The sequence below is a fragment of the Myripristis murdjan genome, chromosome 1 (assembly GCF_902150065.1).
Source record: "Myripristis murdjan chromosome 1, fMyrMur1.1, whole genome shotgun sequence".
Taxonomy (NCBI): Eukaryota; Metazoa; Chordata; class Actinopteri; order Holocentriformes; family Holocentridae; genus Myripristis; species Myripristis murdjan.
The window spans coordinates 12,852,669-12,870,866 of NC_043980.1; the positions used below are offsets into that span (position 1 = coordinate 12,852,669).

The 18,198-nt window shown below is 40.3% G+C and overlaps 1 protein-coding gene across 5 annotated transcripts in view; it reads left to right on the top strand.

Annotated features, from left to right (window-relative positions):
* The window catches only part of LOC115357567 (CD209 antigen-like protein E), an 81,677-nt gene that overhangs the window by 11,363 nt on the left and 52,116 nt on the right, over nucleotides 1-18,198 (top strand). For 3 of the 5 annotated variants that reach the window (XM_030049130.1, XM_030049094.1, XM_030049103.1), the window contains one exon: nucleotides 1,200-1,300. The exons of the other annotated variants lie outside the window; for them this stretch is intronic. In XM_030049130.1, the coding sequence (XP_029904990.1) occupies nucleotides 1,200-1,300 (101 nt within the window). The remainder of the gene's footprint in view (nucleotides 1-1,199; nucleotides 1,301-18,198) is intronic. 5 annotated transcript variants of the gene reach the window in all.

Genomic DNA, 18,198 nt, shown 5'->3' on the forward strand with positions numbered 1-18,198 from the left:
GTGCCCACAGAATCTCACAGAAATTTCATTTGACAGTCCAGAAAAAATAAAGAAAATAAGCTGCAGTACAAATACGAGGCAAAAATGTAGCACTTGAGCTGCCTGATATCCTGTCATGATATATTAAATGTAATGTAAGGGTTTTACAAATAAGAACAAGAGTTCTTACTGATGGTATAAGCCTCTCTCCAGACTGCTTTACTGAATAATGTAGTATAAAACCATCCAAATTCAAGGTTGGCCAAAAGCAGGCAGTGGATAGTCCGCTAGACCATGACGGGCACTGGCCTGCCCACCAGCTATAACACACACTGCCCTGCCTGACAGTATCAAGAAAGATTCAGCTCAGGACAAGTTACAGCAAAGCAGGAATTAAAAGAAGTCTTATTCTTTTTAGTAAAACCTTGGTTTTACTAAAGTACCAGTGAACAATCACCTACACAGCTCCAGGTTGTGTAGGTGATTGTGTGTATACAGCGGTGGTTGAATAAGGATGGAAAGAATGACATTGTCAGGCTGGATAACATTAGTCATTGGTGCTGTAATAGTTCCTAGACACTTAACAATGAGCCAGTGTAAATACTTTCTTAACCCAGAGCAAAGAGCTTTCCTTAACTAGACCACATGCCTGCCATCCAGCTACGTGTCAGAAAAATCTCTTGCCTTCATTGTTGCTGAATGAAGTTCCAACAGTGGATAATTCCTCCCTGAAGACAGAAATACTTAGATAGAAAAGATGGAAAACTATAGCTAGCACTCCTGTAAGCTTTGTATCACCAAACCATCAAAAACTGAAAATCAAAACTGTCCCTGTGTTAGGAATCATAACCAACCTCCTGACTGAGGTAAAACCATGGTGCTGGATCTTTAATGGGCAGTTCACACTAAAATCTTGACAACGTGGGAGACCACAGACGTAACAACAGACTTAACACATTTTTTACACTTGGTTTTGGAAGATAATCGGCTCAGACCAGCCTCAAATCAGCAAATTATGTTCAGACCATTTGGTCTATAAATGGCAGTACTTTTTAAATTGTTTTATTCATGACAAACCTTGTACCTCCATGGCAGTGCATTGAAGCCTCATGTAAACAGTCCAACAGGAATAAGATGACGATTACTCCATGTAGGTAAACATAGTCATTGTTTTTGTTTGTTGCTTAAAATCTTTTCTCTCTATCATTTTTCAAACTCAGTTGTTTCTGAAGAACTTTGGTCTCAGAGTCTGGATTGGTCTGTCTGATCTGAAAACAGAACGGGAGTGGAAGTGGGTGGATGGATCAAGTCTGTGCTACTCGTAAGAAACTGATTTTTAATGTGACCATCTTTCTGTGACTCAAAATTGCAGTAAATCAATACTTCTGAATGACATGCTGGCATCTCTGTTTTGCTGTGCTGGTGGAGCTAACTCATGTAAAAAGGACTAAGAAGTAAGACTATCTTTGCTTTAGACAAATTTTAAATATTTTCTGTATCATGAACCACACGCCAATTCCAGTAAACCTGCCCATTCAATGACATGCCCCCTAGGCCATTCACATACAAAATGTTTTGGTTGATTTTCTATTATTTATAATATATTTTATTTGTAATATTTAACTCTGATGTTTCTAACTCTGTAAGAAATCATCCTGCTCCCTCCTCATGTTTTTAGCTCCTTCTGTTACTAAATGAAATGGAAAAAATGTTTTGTTTTGTTTTTTCATTTTGTCAGCTAATTCGACATGCCATAATATACAATAAATACTAAATGCTATGATGTTGTTTTGTCATATGATTTAATTATGAATAGGTACTGGGCAAAAGGTGAGCCTAATGATCATGGTGGAAGAGAAGACTGTGGAGAATTGAGACCAGAAAAAGATGGATGGAATGATTTGCCTTGTTCTCTTGGTCGGCCTTGGATTTGTGAAAAGAAGACTCCAGTCCATCCAGTTGGGATATGAACAACATGTTTTCATGTCCTCTTACATTAAAAAAGAAGAAAGCAAAGAACATATATTATGCCTAAATCAAATGACATGAATGATTTTACTGTGACAGATTGTCTTGAGAAAACAAAATAGTCTGGCTTGGGTGGATATTTCTGTTTAGAATACATTGCTGTCTCTCTTAAGTAAATAAAGTTTAGGAAACGTTTTTGTCAGGTGTATAACTGTGAAGACAATCAGCATTAATTTGTAAGAGCTTGAGATGGTAGAGGAAGCAGCCTGTTATATTTGCCTGTATTCCTGTAAAATAAATGCATCAATAAATAAACATTTTCAAAAAATAACCTCAGCTAGCAAGAGTTGTTGTACTGCTTGATTTTGTGAAAAGCTGATTCTTGAATTATGTGAAGTTGTGAAGTTTCGGGTCCCTGGTTGTTCATTGTCTTATGATGCACAGTGAAGAGTGTTTTACTGAGTCTGAGGCTGTCCCTGGTCCTGCTGACTAGGAGGATTTAACCACTGAAATCTTTTCTCTTAAACAGCTTCAAAGTTCGGAAAATAAAACATTTATTTTAACATTGTGCGACAGTGTTGTGTACATCTTCAGATTCAGGTTTAGTGTGTTATTTCAACCATATATCCATTTAAAAATGCATTCAACTGAATGAAATTACATTTCTCTCAGGATCAAGGTGCAAAACATTCATTAAAATCATATAAATACATTTAGAAAAAAAAAGGACATAAAACCTTTCAGTGTATGTGCTGGTTGAACTGCTTCATCGAAGCTACGTCATGTTTTTACTGAGCAAAGATCTGAGAATTGTCAGAGTCACAACACCTGAACAAGTTAGAAGAAACTGGTTGAAGAGTGATCCACTTATCAAATATAGAATATAAACTATAGAAAGAGAGACTGAGGAAACAAGGCTGAGCATAATAAAATAAAATAGTTTAATGAAGGAATAAAAAACAGAAAAAAACAAGAACTCAAGTCTTTTCACTGAAACAACCCCAGGTAACTTATTGTACCAGCGACCAGGGCCAGGTTACTGTGCATATTTAGAAAAATAGAAATGTGAGATGGCAGAGAATTTGGCTGCCAGGCTGGGGAACAACAATACAGGTGCATGTTTCATTTTGGAGTCCAGGGAGTGTCTGTCAGCTCTGATACTGCTGACACAACAGGCCTTTGAATGAGACCACCAAACAAAAGTGCTCTGTGATAAAGCTGGTGCCCTCTCCAACAACAAATAAACTATTTACAAAATGTACACTATTTACACTATTTACACATCCCCAGGCAGCCAGTACCACCAGATGCAGAGGACTGCTGCCTCAAGCCAAGGCGCCAGACGCAACAAGGGCTTGCTGACCTTGCAAGACATTAAGGAACAGAGGGATGGAGAGGACGGTCAGATCAGCCCGCCAGACGCAAGGCTGACTGGCAAGAAAAAAAGAAATCAATCAATCAACTAACAATAACTAAAGAAAGACATCAATCAATAAATAAAAAAATAAATCAACTACCAATAAATAAAGAAATCAATCAAGCAAGAAATCAAGAAAGAAAGAAAGAAAGAAAATCAACACGGTGTGCTGAGACGATATGGACTTAAGTCCTCTTGGGCCGGAACAGGCCACAGAGCCAAGAGAAGAACTTCTTCTTTCTTTGAACTCTTCTTTCTTTGCTCTGTTCAAAAAAATAAAACAACAACAAAAAGTCAGATCCAATTTGAACCTGGACAGTGTCTCCTCTTGTCTTCTACTAATAAAATGATTTTTTTGATTTCTCATCACAACAATACATCTGCAGTGATTTTATGAATGGTTTGTGTTTTGTTAAAAATACAGTTTACACAGCACCACAGACGAGGAGTTTAGTTTTACACATGATGAAACATTAAAGGCTACAGCTAACACAAACCATGTGATCATGAACTGTAAATGATGAGCTTGAGAAAAAAATCCTGCCTCAACCCAACTTTATGTAAATAAATAGATAGACACATTTTGAAATATGTAGTTATACAGTTTCTGTGAGCAGCTCCATATCCTCTCAGTTTGAGTGTTAATTTGCAGGGCAGCTCGTCACCGCTGTTCGTGCCGTCTGCAAAGCTCACAGAGGGCTTGAGGTGGTTCATGACCTCTGTGGCGATGAGACTGCAGGCGAAGAGGGCGACCTGGGCGTCCTCCATCAGCCCCTCTCTGCTCAGCCAGACATGTGGCAGAGCCTCATTGAGCCTCATTTCCAGAGGCCAGCAGAGCTCCTGGCTCAGTTTGACCTGCAAGAGATTCACAAGCAGCGTGTGTGAGCCACTGTACAAAAACCTCTTTATTCTCTCATGCTGTTCCTGTGTTCATTTTAAGAGAATACACATTCTCATGTGAATTTTACATATATATTTAAACACAAATGAAACCAAAGCCTACCTCTTGCTCAGGGTCAGTGAGTTGCTGCAGCCTTTGGAGAAAGAATCTGTTCTTTTTGTATTTCCCCGCCTCCTTCTGCAGCACGTGGTGGATGTGGTGCACCAACTCACTTTCAAAGACCCTGTTTTTCAGGTGCTGCGGGCGGTACTGGGTCTCATCCCGGCCTTTAAACAGCTCCACCAGGATTGGTGCAGATGGTGGACTCGGCTGCAGGCTCGCCGGTGAGCAGCTGCAGAGGAGACTGGAGAGATGGGAGGAGAAGTCCAGAGTAGATGAGGCTCAGGTCTCCACTCAGTCCTGCAGCTCCCTGTTCATCCCTCAGAGGTGGATCTTCAGAACTGGCCTCATCGAAGAAAGGAGTGCTGGGGAACTGCTTTTTGAAGGCAGCCAGGCTGCAGTCAATGGAAAAAGGGTTTTGCAGCAGTACGTTGTCCTCAGCTGCTGTCTTAAATTCGTCGTCAGCTACGAAGAATCTCCCTTCCACCCAAACTACGTCCCTGTTTGAGAAACGGGGCTTGGTGACGCGGCGACGGTGCTCCACTACCTCCTGGGCAGATCCTGCCGAAAGAGCTTGGTCTGCTGGATCCAGGTCCCATAGCAGAGGAACATTTCTTCCCTGATGGATTCAGGGAGAGGCTGAGAGAACAGCCTGCTCTCCATCTCATCCATCTCCCTGGGGGCTAAAAGCAGAAAGGAAGAGTTGACTGAGGGGTAAAGGAGTACTTTAGTGCAGGGGCATTTCTAATATGGGCAAACCTGTGGGACCTGCAAGATCTTTTGCTCTGACTGATTAAAAAAAATCACGGTCAGAAGTTCTGTGCTGCTTTTCAGCTTCTTAAAGAGGAGCTCTACCCCAAAGTATCTGTGAAGCCTGACCTTGAATGGTGAATAGAAGGGCGATGTCACCAAACAGTGGAGACCCGCAGACCGCTGGGTTTGGGGTTTAGCTCCTCTTTAAATTAACAGCAGTGAAATAATAAATCAACTTCTAAATCAGCTGAAAACCAGATAATCATCTTAATGTGAAATTTATGCAATCTGATGACAAATTTAATGTCAGTGCTCTTTAACTTCAAAACATCCAAACATGAATCTGGATGGAATCCTGGGATTCATAGCAACAAATGACAGACAGCTTCTTCCTTTTGATTGCCTTGGCTGGGGCACTGAGGAGAGCGGGGTCCCTCTTGGCGACCAGCTTCCTCATCTGCAACAGAGGAGACGTTTGTGTCAGACACAGTGGAGGTCAGCTGGTCCAGCTGGACCAGAACAATAACAAGGACCACCAAGGAGGGATGATGTTTCCCTTCAGGCTCAGAGGAAAAAGGACAACAACTGCAAAATATGGTGTAAACAGGAATTTTACTGATGTTGCTCTGCAACTACAGAGAAGAAGCGCAAGATCCCGTTTCAGTCTAAACAACGGTCAGAAACGGTGGTGCTGCCACCTGCTGGCTAACATGCCCCACGACACTCTACACCACATTCACAGACAAACAGAGCTGCTAGACAGTAAACACATGAAAATAATAAACTGGAAATAAAAATACAATTATTACTGAACTTGAACTTAACTGAAATGCATAAAAATTAAACAGACCTCTGTTTATACATCCCACAATGACAGTTCCAGCTGTCAGCTCCCACTGAGAAAATGTTTCTGCTCACAGAAATGTGAGACCACAACGTCCAGATGTTGGCATGTGAGTGACTGGCACTGATGTTCAGACGTACCTGGATAGTCGATCCAAAAGTCTCCATGAGGCCGCTCTGGAGCAGCACAACGGCTCTCCTGATGTTACATGGAGGAGGAGGGAGGCTGGTATCCACGGCGATGCCAGGAACTCTCCTCAGGGTCTCCAGAGTGACAGCGCTCATCTGGAGGAGAAGAAGAGAGGACAGAGGAGAGAAGATCAAAATAAAGATGAGAGGAAGAGAGTGGACTGGAGCAGGGTGGAGGAAGAAACAAAAAACAGAAAAGAGTTTAATAAAAGAACAGAGAAAAAAATGTACAAGAGGAGAAGATAGGGAGAGGGATAAAGAAGATTCATTAAAATGCTGAAACAAAGTCAACCAGATGTGATAGTGCTACAGATGTTTGAAATTACAAAAATAAAAGATGATGCTGAGATGGATTTGATATTCTCATGACTGAATAAATTCACTAGTATTTGTGCCAATAGGAGGTGCAGTTGCAGTAGAAATAGCAGTAGGCTACAGTAGTAAACTCAGTAGTAGTGATAGTAGTCACACTGAAAGTTTTAGCAGTAGTATTAGAAGTAGTATCATCAGTAACAGCACTAGTAGTACTATCAGTAGTATGAGTAGTAGTAGTAGCATGAGAGGCAGCAACACTCACATGGAGGCACAGCCTCAGCAGCTGCTGGTCCAGCTGTGTGGAAGCAGATCCGTCCAGTGGGCGGAGCTTCAGCATCAGCAGGACCAGCAGATCCTCCACCAGCTCACTGCTGACAGAGACTGTCACAGCCAGAGGGGGGCGCTGTGCTCCACACACCTTCCACTGTTCAAACACAACCTGCTGAGTGGCTGCTTCCATTTTATCACCAACTCATGAAAAATATTTTCTGCCGTTTCATATTTTGGTTGAGTTACATGTTTATGATAAAAACAGTGCCAACATTACATTACTATTATTTTGAATGTGCTACAACTGAAAGTGTACTAAAAAAAAAAAAAAAAAAAAAAAAAGATGATAAACCTCTAAATTAATGCACGCTACGAGTCAACAGTTGAAAAAATTAAAGGAATTTCCCTTCATTCTTAAAGTAAAATGTAAAATGATTGTTCAGCACCTCAGCATTTTCTTAATCCAGTCAGATTTAATTCGTTTTGATTTGTTTCAGCATTCAGCTAAATACAGGGATCATGTTTCCAGGTGAACTTTGTGCACAGCGACCAATCCCAGCTTCTTATGGTGGCAGCAGCTGTGGTGAATGACAGACCTCACCTGGCTTTACTCGGCGCGTGTGGGACCAGAGCAGCACGAGGCCCTGTGCACAGCGCGCGCTCTGCGTTTTGGGAGGGGAAGCCCCACACATAAAACCACAGAGCAGTGACACAGGAGGTGAGTCTCTGAATGTCTTTATGTAGCTGTTTTCACTCTAAACTTCCTGAAAAATGTGATTCAAGTGATTTAAGTATGTTCTTATACTTTCGAAAATATATTTTATGGAACAAGGAAACAAGAAACTAGTTTGATAGGGTTCTGTTCGACCGGTCAGCTTCAAAGTAATTTAATATCAAACTACATTTCAGTTTAGATTTGTAGATTTGCTGTCCACTTCAATTTGTGTGTCAGGTTTGGAACATGACTTTTTCTGAAAAAAGCGTGTACACATTTATAAAATGGCCTGGAGATACTTAAAGTTTGGCTTGTAGTTGAGTCAGGATGAGAAATTAATTCAAGAATTTTGAAAACTGTGGTCATTCTGCGTCATCCAACTTCTCATGGCTCACTTCTCTGAATCCCTGGAGGGGTTAATCATTCTTGCAAATGTAAGTTACTTTTCCAGTATCTTTTCTATGATGTCATGATTATCCTGACAAGAAGAGCAGGCTTGCTGTTTCTTAACATAAAAAGGACAATACAGAAAATAATATTAATAATACAACAATACACAAAACCCTTTTGACATTTTTGTTAATGTTTATTTTGTCCTTTTCTTGTGGTAAAACCTCTTGTCAAACTACTAATCATGAAATTATTCACAATTTGAACTGTGTCCTAGGTATCCGCCACAGCAGCTGATGTAGAAAGGACACTCTCACTTCCTGCAGCTCCTCGACTGATACTCTTTGGTATGTGTATTTTTTTTTTTTTTTTTTTTTTATGATTTCTTCAACAGCCATGATGTTTTTGTACTTCTGTAAAAGCGTTTTTCTTACCATCATTTACCAACACAGGGGAAGGAAACTGACATTGTTAGATAGCCTATATGTAAAAAAAAAAAAAAAGTAATTTAACTTCAGTTGCTTCAACTGAAAATCATTTGTTACCATAGCAGTTATTATCATGCACAGAGCAGACATGATGTGGCTGTTCAACATGGTTTAACTCCACATTGCACCATCAGGTCAGGACTGAGGGGCACACCGTTTGTGAGGGCATCCGGCCAGCTTTACTGTCCGGGCTTGCTGCTGCCTTTTCTACTTACTACACCTTCAATCTCCAGTATAAAAATGATGCTGCATGCACACTGGAATTCATTCAAAGGTTAGATGATTACATCCTTCAGCTGGTACTGTGATCTCACAGCACCTTTGAGTATTTTGAGCACCATGTGGTTCTTGAGTTTCTGTTAGGGCTCAGTGTTTTCCTCCCTTGTTTTTTCCTGTTTTCCCTCTCCCTCATGTGGATGTGTTTGTCAACTGTCTGGTCTCCCCTGTTTATGTGTTTGTCTGGAGCTGGGCGGAGTCGGAGTTGGCTCTATCATCTATACCTGCAGCTCATCTTGCAATCAAGCCACATGCACTTCTACAGGATACAAGGACCGGCTCATTCCTCCACTCTCTGCCAGATCGTCCGTTACCCTGCTGTGGTACTCTATCAGGCTCTTTTGTTACTCTCTGTGTGTAGATCCTTCAAATCCTGTGACCATCCTACCTCTACCCTTACCTGTTTGCCCACACACACACACTTTGCCAGTCCACTTTCCCGGGTACTCAGTAAGTTAGTCACTCATTCACTGACTCACTCACTCACTCATTCATTAGTTTTACTTGCTCACTCATTTTCACCTTAAATCAGTCACTTTCAGTCATGCATGGAGTCACTGTGTTTGACAGACTGCAAGACTTCTTGTACTGTTTTATCTATAAGGATGAAATTTAAGTTTATTTGCCAAAACGAGCTTCAGACTGTTATTTTCAAAGTTTGTACGATCATTTAACAATTTCATTCACTTGGTCATTCATTCAGTCATTGTCTGTAGTTCATGTGGCCAGCCATTCATTGCCATTCACTCATACAATCTCACACAATACACACATGCAGCAGCTGGTGTTAGAGAACAACTTCATTTGAAAAGACACTTTTAAGCAGTTTTATTTGTCTTAAAATTTTAAGTTGCAATTTCAAATGCCATTTTATTCAATGTGTTAAGGCATCGTATTTTATAGCAAGACTGCAAAAAAAAAAGAAATTCCACTGTAGTCATTTTTGTTAGCAGTTCATGAATGTCCTATATGTATTACAGTTCACAGTAAAAATCCACAAATCTTGTGGAAAAAGTGTAAATAAACAGTAAGAAACAGTAAGAGAAGAAGTTAATCTTCTCACATTATTTTTCTGAAAAAATTACTTTTTTGCTGTATTTACAAAATCAGTAAATAATCAGTGAGAAACTGTTAGTTCTCTTACAGTATTTGGCTGTAAAAATGGAAAATAACAGATTTTTGGTGTATTTGCAAAACAGTAGCAAACTGTAAATTTCAGCAACAGCAAGATACCGTTAAGTTTACAGTAACTTGTTGGCAATGCTGCTGTCAGTCATTCACCGTTATTTTGCCAGGAAAATCATTCACAGTGAAAAAGAGATGAATGTAAGAGATGAGCTTGTATTGATCTATTGTAATTATTACAATTCACTCTTAAACTTAGAATTAATCACCATAAGAGTGATTATTAGTTCACCAAGGCAATTTTACTTAAGGATAGGCGAATAGCAGACAAACTATCGACAGGTAGATGAACAAGGTTATGCACAGATGGAATGAAATGGTAGAGAAATAAAACTGTGACAGGAACAAATACAAGGATGGAAAGACTAATGGCGCTTTTCCACTAGTACCTACTCAGCTCGACTCGGCTCAATTCGTCCATTTCCATTACGTGGTAGTACCCGCTACCAGGTCCCATTTTAGTACCTACTCGGCCGGAGTACCAAGCGAGCTGAGTCGAGCCGAAAATGTAACGTAAATGCCATGAAGGCCACTGATTGGACGGGGAGTGACGACACATGAGAGCGACTCCTGCACGAAAACCAAACCCAGTATTTAAAAAAAAAAAAAAAAAAAAAAAAAAACGGCAAAAGCGACCGTGCGCATTGATCATCACTGAAGTTGGCAAAGTCGGAAAATGGCAAGCAAACCGGTACCGTGGTCAAATGAAGAGGTGGAGACTTTTCTGTGCTTGGTGGCGGCCCAAAGAATCCAGAGGGAGCTGGACGGTGCACCGCCTTGCTATGACGACTTCACCCACGGTGAGGTGGTACTCAATTGTAATGGAAAACCACCTAAACTGTGTCGAGGCAAGTAGAGTTGAGCCGAGTAGGTACTAGTGGAAAAGCGCCATATGACCTGATACACTGAAGTTATACCATGGACTAATCAACCACCATGTACCTGAAAACTCAGCACCACGAAGTTCTGCACATTAATTTAGGTCGGTCTTGTAAGAACGTGAGACAATTCTAGACTAACACTACGAGTTAAATAGGGGAGACTGGGGCAAGATGAGCCATTTTTCATATTTAGGATCACTACATCAAGGCAATCATAGTTTTGTCGCTAACTAACATATCTGCATATATTTCAGGATGTTGTGCATCTCTTCAAACAAACAGAATGAGTGTAAACATAACTGTTTCCATAATATAGCATGTCCAAAAAAAGTGGTCTCATGGCACAACTTACCCCGTGTATGGGGTAAGTTGAGCATAGGAGCGGGGTAAGTTGAGCTGTATCCCTACTCCCCCCCACCCTCCTCCCCACCTCCATCCCACCCCTCCCTCACCTTCTCCCTCCCTAAACAACAGTCACTTCTTCACATTCATGTGTGTTTTTATGTATTAAACACAATTCAACAGGTACAATAAACAGCTGTTTTAATGTGCCTTAAAGTGCGCTTGGGAAGAGAACATTAACAGCTGAAGAAAACACTAGAGCACTAGTTTCTTGGTGTCTTTGCTGACAGTAAGGTCAGTTATGAACATATGAACGTAACACATTTGGTGGCCATGGCCACCACTGGCCGTGGCCCCATGCCCACCAGGGACATGGGGGCATAGGGGAGGGTTAATATTTATTTAATATTTTAGACATATAGGCTACAGCCAAAATACACTTACCCCATACACTTAATAAGTAATTAATATTTATTATTTTATTTATTATTTAATCTTTAAGACATAGGCTACAGCCAAAATACACTTATTAAGTGTATGGGGCTCCGGCTCAACTTACCCCTGGCCAAATGGCTCAACTTACCCCAGAGCTACCATTTTGACTTTTTTAGTCCCCACAGCTAAAATGGTGCACTTTTATGCAAGGTTTATGACCTCATGTTGTAGCTCATAGATACCACAATTGATGTATAAAACAAATTTAAAATGATCTGTTTTGGTCTTAACACAATTCTCAGGAAACTGATGATAGACTAAATTCACTTTTAAGAGTAAAAAATGTTTTTTTGGAAATAAATGTCTAACCACTTTACCCATGTGGTTCTTACCTTCACAGACTCCATGAAATGATGCCTTCCTCCTAAATATTTGGTCACATGATCAATATTTTTTATTGTTTCCTAGCAACAGGGGGTGGCTCAACTTACCCTTTGGCTCAACTTACCCCAGTCTCCCCTACCAGGAATCTAAGCAAAGTGTGCAGGAGAGATACTTATGCCTGGGAATAACCTCTTGCGGAGTTGCGGAGCAGTGGCGAAGGTTGTTTGGCAGGAGAAGGCCGGACTGTAGCAGCGAAGCCCTTGGGAGGAGACGAGGAGTGGAGTCTGGAGACAGAGTTCGGGTCGGCGTAGATCTCTCCTCCTCAGACGGATGCTGCTCAGATGGAGCGCAGCTTCAGATGGTCAGAGGGCTCTGGAGCGCAGGTTTGGATGTTAACGCTGCTCTGTTGTTCTGTACGCACTCGTGCGTACGCTTTCACGTGTGTTCACGTGTTACACGGGTTCTGTTACTCTCTGTGCTCTCTACACATGCTCTTCATTGATTCATTCATTCTTGAGTTGCTCACTGATTGTCAGGTGCATGGTGGTTTTAACCCGTTTTGGGGGACCCTCCCAGATGGGACTCTTTGGCCAATGAGATGTGTTTCCGTTATCTGCTAACTTGGGGGTCCATCCCCTAGGTGTCAAATTTTATGGCCAAAAGTACCACATGGGCGGTCTCCTCTTCCGGTAGAATGCAGCGTCTATCAAACATTGCCAAACCTAAATAATTGGAATTAAGTTGGTCCAGTGTTCAACAATACACTATATTCAATTTCTCCTCATCTTAAGGAATAGAAAGACATCTGGCATGACACATTAACCACTATCCTGAGTAAGACACATTTATTACCTATTTTAACAATCCCCCACAATGCCCCAGGTTAGATGGCTGCATGGCTGTCCTAACTATTACAACATCCACATAACCTTTGCTGGGCTGTAGACAGAGCATTTACACAAGGTTTGTTACATCTGATATGGAATAAGGTCCATTTGTAGTCAAAAGTCATTTTCTCCACTGAGTGTGTATGGGAACAAGGAGAGCACTGCCCAGTGGCTTCCTGTGACTGTGTGTGTGTGTTTATATGTGATTGTCTTACTTTGCAGGTTAGTCACGTACGTAATTTTTCAATAGCCAAAAATTACAAGGTTGTGAATTTGATGACACATAATGGCCTTGCCCGATGTGTGAACCCTCCTGCTGAGTTTTGGGAAGTCTTATCTATGACCATCTGGTTAGAAGGTCTTTGAACCCCGCGAGAAATCTTACTGAACCTCGACACTGATGGTTAACTGGAATCCAAAGTTGTGGAGAATGTTTACTCAAAAATGTCTCACAGGCCGTAACTGATGAATGCCAGTCCAGCTCTATGTGGAGAGTGACGATGTTGGAGACCTCTGGGCTCCAGAAAGGTGGTAAGGGCACCTGTTATTGGCCTCGGCTGCTAGGGAGGAATTGTTTTGATGGGGAAGGGTCTGTGTCAGCTTCCTTCCTACAATTGTTCCTAATTCAAACTTCCTGATTCTGGTCAGGATTCTACACAATAAAAAACAGTGATCATATGATGCTATTTTACTATTATGCTATATTACTCAATTGCTGTGATCCAACCTATCAAATGGAAACAAACACAAACACACAATGTTACAGTAACAGCATTTATTATGTTTTTGTCAGTGAATTAACATCACAGTTACTCATAGTTGCTGTGACTATAATATAATTTTTAAAACACAGTGCTCACCAGAGAAAACAATATGGGACAACAAAGAGAGCTGAGTCATTCACTCTATATGACATTTATATGTCAAAAGGCCTGGGATAATCTTGGTTGTCAACATGAAAGACAACAAAATCTTGCTTTGTCCTGGTCACTTCATATGCATGGAAATGTTCTTGAAAAGTTACTGTAAATAAAGGTGAAGTGAGCAGCAACAATTTCGCATGCATTATCACAACTGACTCAATCTGGTAAAAAAAAAAAAAAAGAGGCATTTCAGATTCAACTTTGCCACAAACAACCAGATGTGGGCAGTAAACAAAACCATTGTGTTTAGCCCAATTCACTTTCATAACTTGAACATTACTGGGCAGTTGCACTGACATGGCAATTCCAGAACCTCCTTTTACCATTTCTAAAGACACCGTTTTTCCTGGACCAATGTCTCCTGAAGTCGACCCCCACCTCCTTGGTCTTGGTGACATTCAGGTCCAAGTTGTTGTCCTTACACCAAGAAGACAGCAGCTCCACCTCCTCCAGATAGGCCGTCTCGTTGTTATTAGAGATCAGGCCTACCATCACTGTGTGATCCGCGAATTTCACAATGATATTGGATTGGTGTGTCACTGTGCAGTCATGAGTGTAAAGGGAGTATAGCAGAGGGCACAGTACGCAGCTTTGGGGGGTGCCAGTGTGGAGGGTTAGGGAGCTGGAGGTGTGGGCTCCTAACTTCACCACCTGTGGTCTGCCAGTCTGAAAGCTATGAACCCAGGAGCAGAGTGAGGAACTCAGCCCCAGGTCCCCGAGCTTGGTGACCAGTCTGTGGGGAACTACAGTGTTAAACGCTGTAGTTCCCCACAGTTGTAGTTCTGAATGCAGCGGGGATAGTGGATAAGAAAATAGAGCTTTGGTAAAAGTTTTTTCTGGGGATACAACATCTTGAACAGTTTGTGGTGTTCAACAATCAAATGTTTTAAATATGCACACAGACCTTGAGATAACATGGGAGAAAAAACAATGTTTATTATTTGTAGTAATAAAAGAAGTAGGCTCCAATGTTGGTGAGTAGAGGTTACCAAATCTCCAAAGATGAGCGGAACATTCCTCAATAAGCACCATGACTGAACTGCATTCAATCCCAGATCAATAGACTCTCCAGCTAAATTCACAGCCACTGGCCTATTATTTCTCTCCATGTTCTTTAAAATACAAAAACAACAGCTTCAATTCGTACTTGGCCACCCCTTCCAAAATGTCATGCATCACATCAACTGAGAAGTCAACTGAGAAGTTCTCAGCTGTGTGAAAATATGTCAGTGAATTCAACAATAGGAGCAAGAATTTCACTAAAACTGTACCGTTTAAGATCTTGTGCATGAAATAAGGCACACAGGTGTATGTTGGCCAAAAAAGAATTCCATTTCAGAGATAAGTTTCTTAAGTTAAAAATATTGCACCCAGTTTATGAAATACCTCGCTTGGAACCAAGAGGATTTGCAACCTCGAAGTCATCATAGCACATTTGGATCCGCACTGTGTGCTTTTCAGTTGAAAACAGAGGATGAGTCTTAAATAAAGACCCATCACAAATATCTCTGAGTCCTGAGTCGTTAGTGGCTGAGCTTTTCAACATTTCTGCAATATACTGACTTTTAAATACTGACTCCAATGTAGATAAAATTGGAACATACACGAATTTGTGTCCTAATGTATGAATTCAATGATGACACTCAATTAGACACAATTAAAAACAATCAAAAACTAACAGTGTTTCTTTATAGCCTACATGTACTGTATGATTCTTACCCATGTGTTTGTGTCATCTCAGCAGCAGGTATATTTATCATCTGTCTTCTGGTAGCATCTTTCAGAGATTTGGTTTTTGCATACTCTTGCATGATGTGTTCACCACCGGGCTTTGTTGTTAGGATATTTTCAATCAACTTAAATGGAAATAAAATATTCAGACAGAAATTTTTAAACCAAACACAAGACTGGAAAATAATTACATAAAAACACTTCCCATCAAATGCAACAACATCCAGATTAGACTTAAAAAAAAATATCCACTACCCACCGCTTTTGCCTCATAGTTTATGTGGCATGCCCTTTTAGGCTGACTTCGTTCAGCAGCGGCTGCTTCTTCCGGAGGGTCACACATGGTGAAGTTCAGAATGATAGTATCGTCAGATGCTGCTGAGCATGACGATGATGATGATGATGATGATGATGATGATGATAGAGAAGCATCTGTGCATTAAGGAATATGAACCAAACAAAAGCGTATTAAATAGAACTGCTAATCCTTCCATCCAAACCTTTAAGTTTAATATGAACACATTTGTGAATTGTCAGTGATTACCAAGTTCTTCATTGCTCAACATGACTCGGAAGGTTCCAGGTGACTCCTTCACTATTTCTTCAAAAACGTCTGCGTCAACCTCTGTGTGAGATTGGTCATACACCTTCATATCTAGCTGCTTGCCTTCTGGTATCTGAAATTTTAGGCACACTGAAGTAAAAGGAAAAGAAGCTATGACAGAAATTGTAACAAATTTGTAAAGACCATTTCCTTCTGATGAGAATCAAAGCACCAGAGTTGAAGCTCAAGTCAGGTTATTCCCATCCATTTTAAGGCACAGCAGAAACAAATATCAACTTAAGTAGTTCGGATGGATTGGTTTTATGATGAATTAGGTGTATTAACCAAGTAAAAAGTTGTGATATTGTTTTATCCTGATGTACTAACTAACCCTCTGTCTTGAAGGCATCAAATGTTAGGTCAGACAGCCTAACATACTTCTGCTCCCTGCCAAACAAAACACACAGCAGCATATTCTGTTAAAATAAACAAAAGGAAAAAATAACAACCAAGAAAAAAATAGTTAACTAGTTAGAGTTACCTTTAAATGTGCTTCAGAAGTTATGTTATTTTTTACTTCAAAGTGAATATTACTTTGCTGCTGCAGTATGAAGACAATACAGTAACAGGCTAGCTGCTAGTGCTAGCAAATTATTGTAGCAGCAGAATGAATGAATGAATGAATGAAGGCTTTATTTCGAACATCTGCAAGTAGTACAAAAAGAAAAAAAAACAGCAAAACAGCAAAAGAACAGTGTATCCTGTTTGTTTGTTTTTTGTTGTTTGTTTTATTTTTTGATCACATACTCACAATCACAAATAACTCAACATATTTAGCAGCAGAATAAGCAGCAGAATACATCTATGAAACTATAAAACCGTGTTTAACTGAAAAACAATTATTGAACGATGTTGCCAACATAGGAATGATAACGTTACTTACCTGACAGTAGGGATCAGTGTTGTGCATGAACGCGTTCAAAAGAACGCGTTCATTGAACACGTTCATTTTTTTAAGAACGTTGAACAGAACGCAATGTATTTGTAAATAAAGAACTTGAACATGAACTCGTTCAGATTATGTGAGAGTCAGCGCCAATGTTTAGGTCCAATTATTGCGGAATTTCCCTTCTCCTTTTTAACACGGAATATTGTGGAATTTGCATTCTGTTTTTTTGTGGAATATGAACGTATGTCTGGGGAAAATTACATGGACGGAAGCAAATCTGGGTGGCACAACCCCTCCAGTGGTTTCACCTGCACCTGCACCACCAAGAAAAAACATTACAACAACTGCACCGGCACCGTACGAGTCTAAAAGCAAAGAAACTTTCCAGCTACAGCGGCGCACTGACATAGCTTGTGTAACAACGCGAAGAGCGACCACTCTGCGCTATTTTCACTGGCTAACAGCAGCACACTGGCTTAGCTTGTCTATTCAGAGAAGAGGTATCACTTCAGCTTATTTTTCAATCTATGTTATCACATGCATACTACTGCTCATTCATTGGTAGCTGAATTGTTAGGTCTGTTTGATAAGTAATTTACATTTTTAAAACAAATAATTTAACATTGTTCAATTATTAATAACATATCATTTTCACCTTTTACTGCTATAACAATGTAATTGTTAAATAAATAAATAAATAAAGTGTTGTTTATTTGTTACCTCAATTAATTTAAGGTAATTTCTATTTCATTTGTGTGCATTTTAGTCATAAACATTAAAAACACTCTTTTTTGGTAGTAAAGTAAAATAAGAGTAAAGGGTAAAAAACAGAATTCCCAAAAATTAAAACGGAAAAAACGGAATTCGGGAAAAAATAAAACGGAATTTGGGGGGGGGGAACGGATTTTATAGGGCCCTACATTGATTCCGACAGCAAAAATCTAACCTTTCTGTGCAAATCATGTCCACCTGCGCTGAAAAACACTTTCAGCGCAGGTGGACATGTCAACTTCAAATTTGAAAAGGCATTTGGAGTTGAAGCATCCATCCAGTGTGAGAAAATATCTACAAGTCCTTGACAATCCCAAAAAGTCATCAGGAATGGGCAAGAACACACCCTGCCAGCCCCAAACGACCCAAGTCACACTGCCTGCAGCCTTCAGGGGTATTACTGGATTTCCCAGCAACAGGTAGACAAATTAATAATGGACTACATTGTTTGAGATTTACAGATTTCTACAATTCCACCAGGACAATATATAATTGTAAACAGCGAACAGTTTTAGGTGGTGATGGATGTCATAGTTTTCTTTGAAAAACAAGGTCAGTCTTTC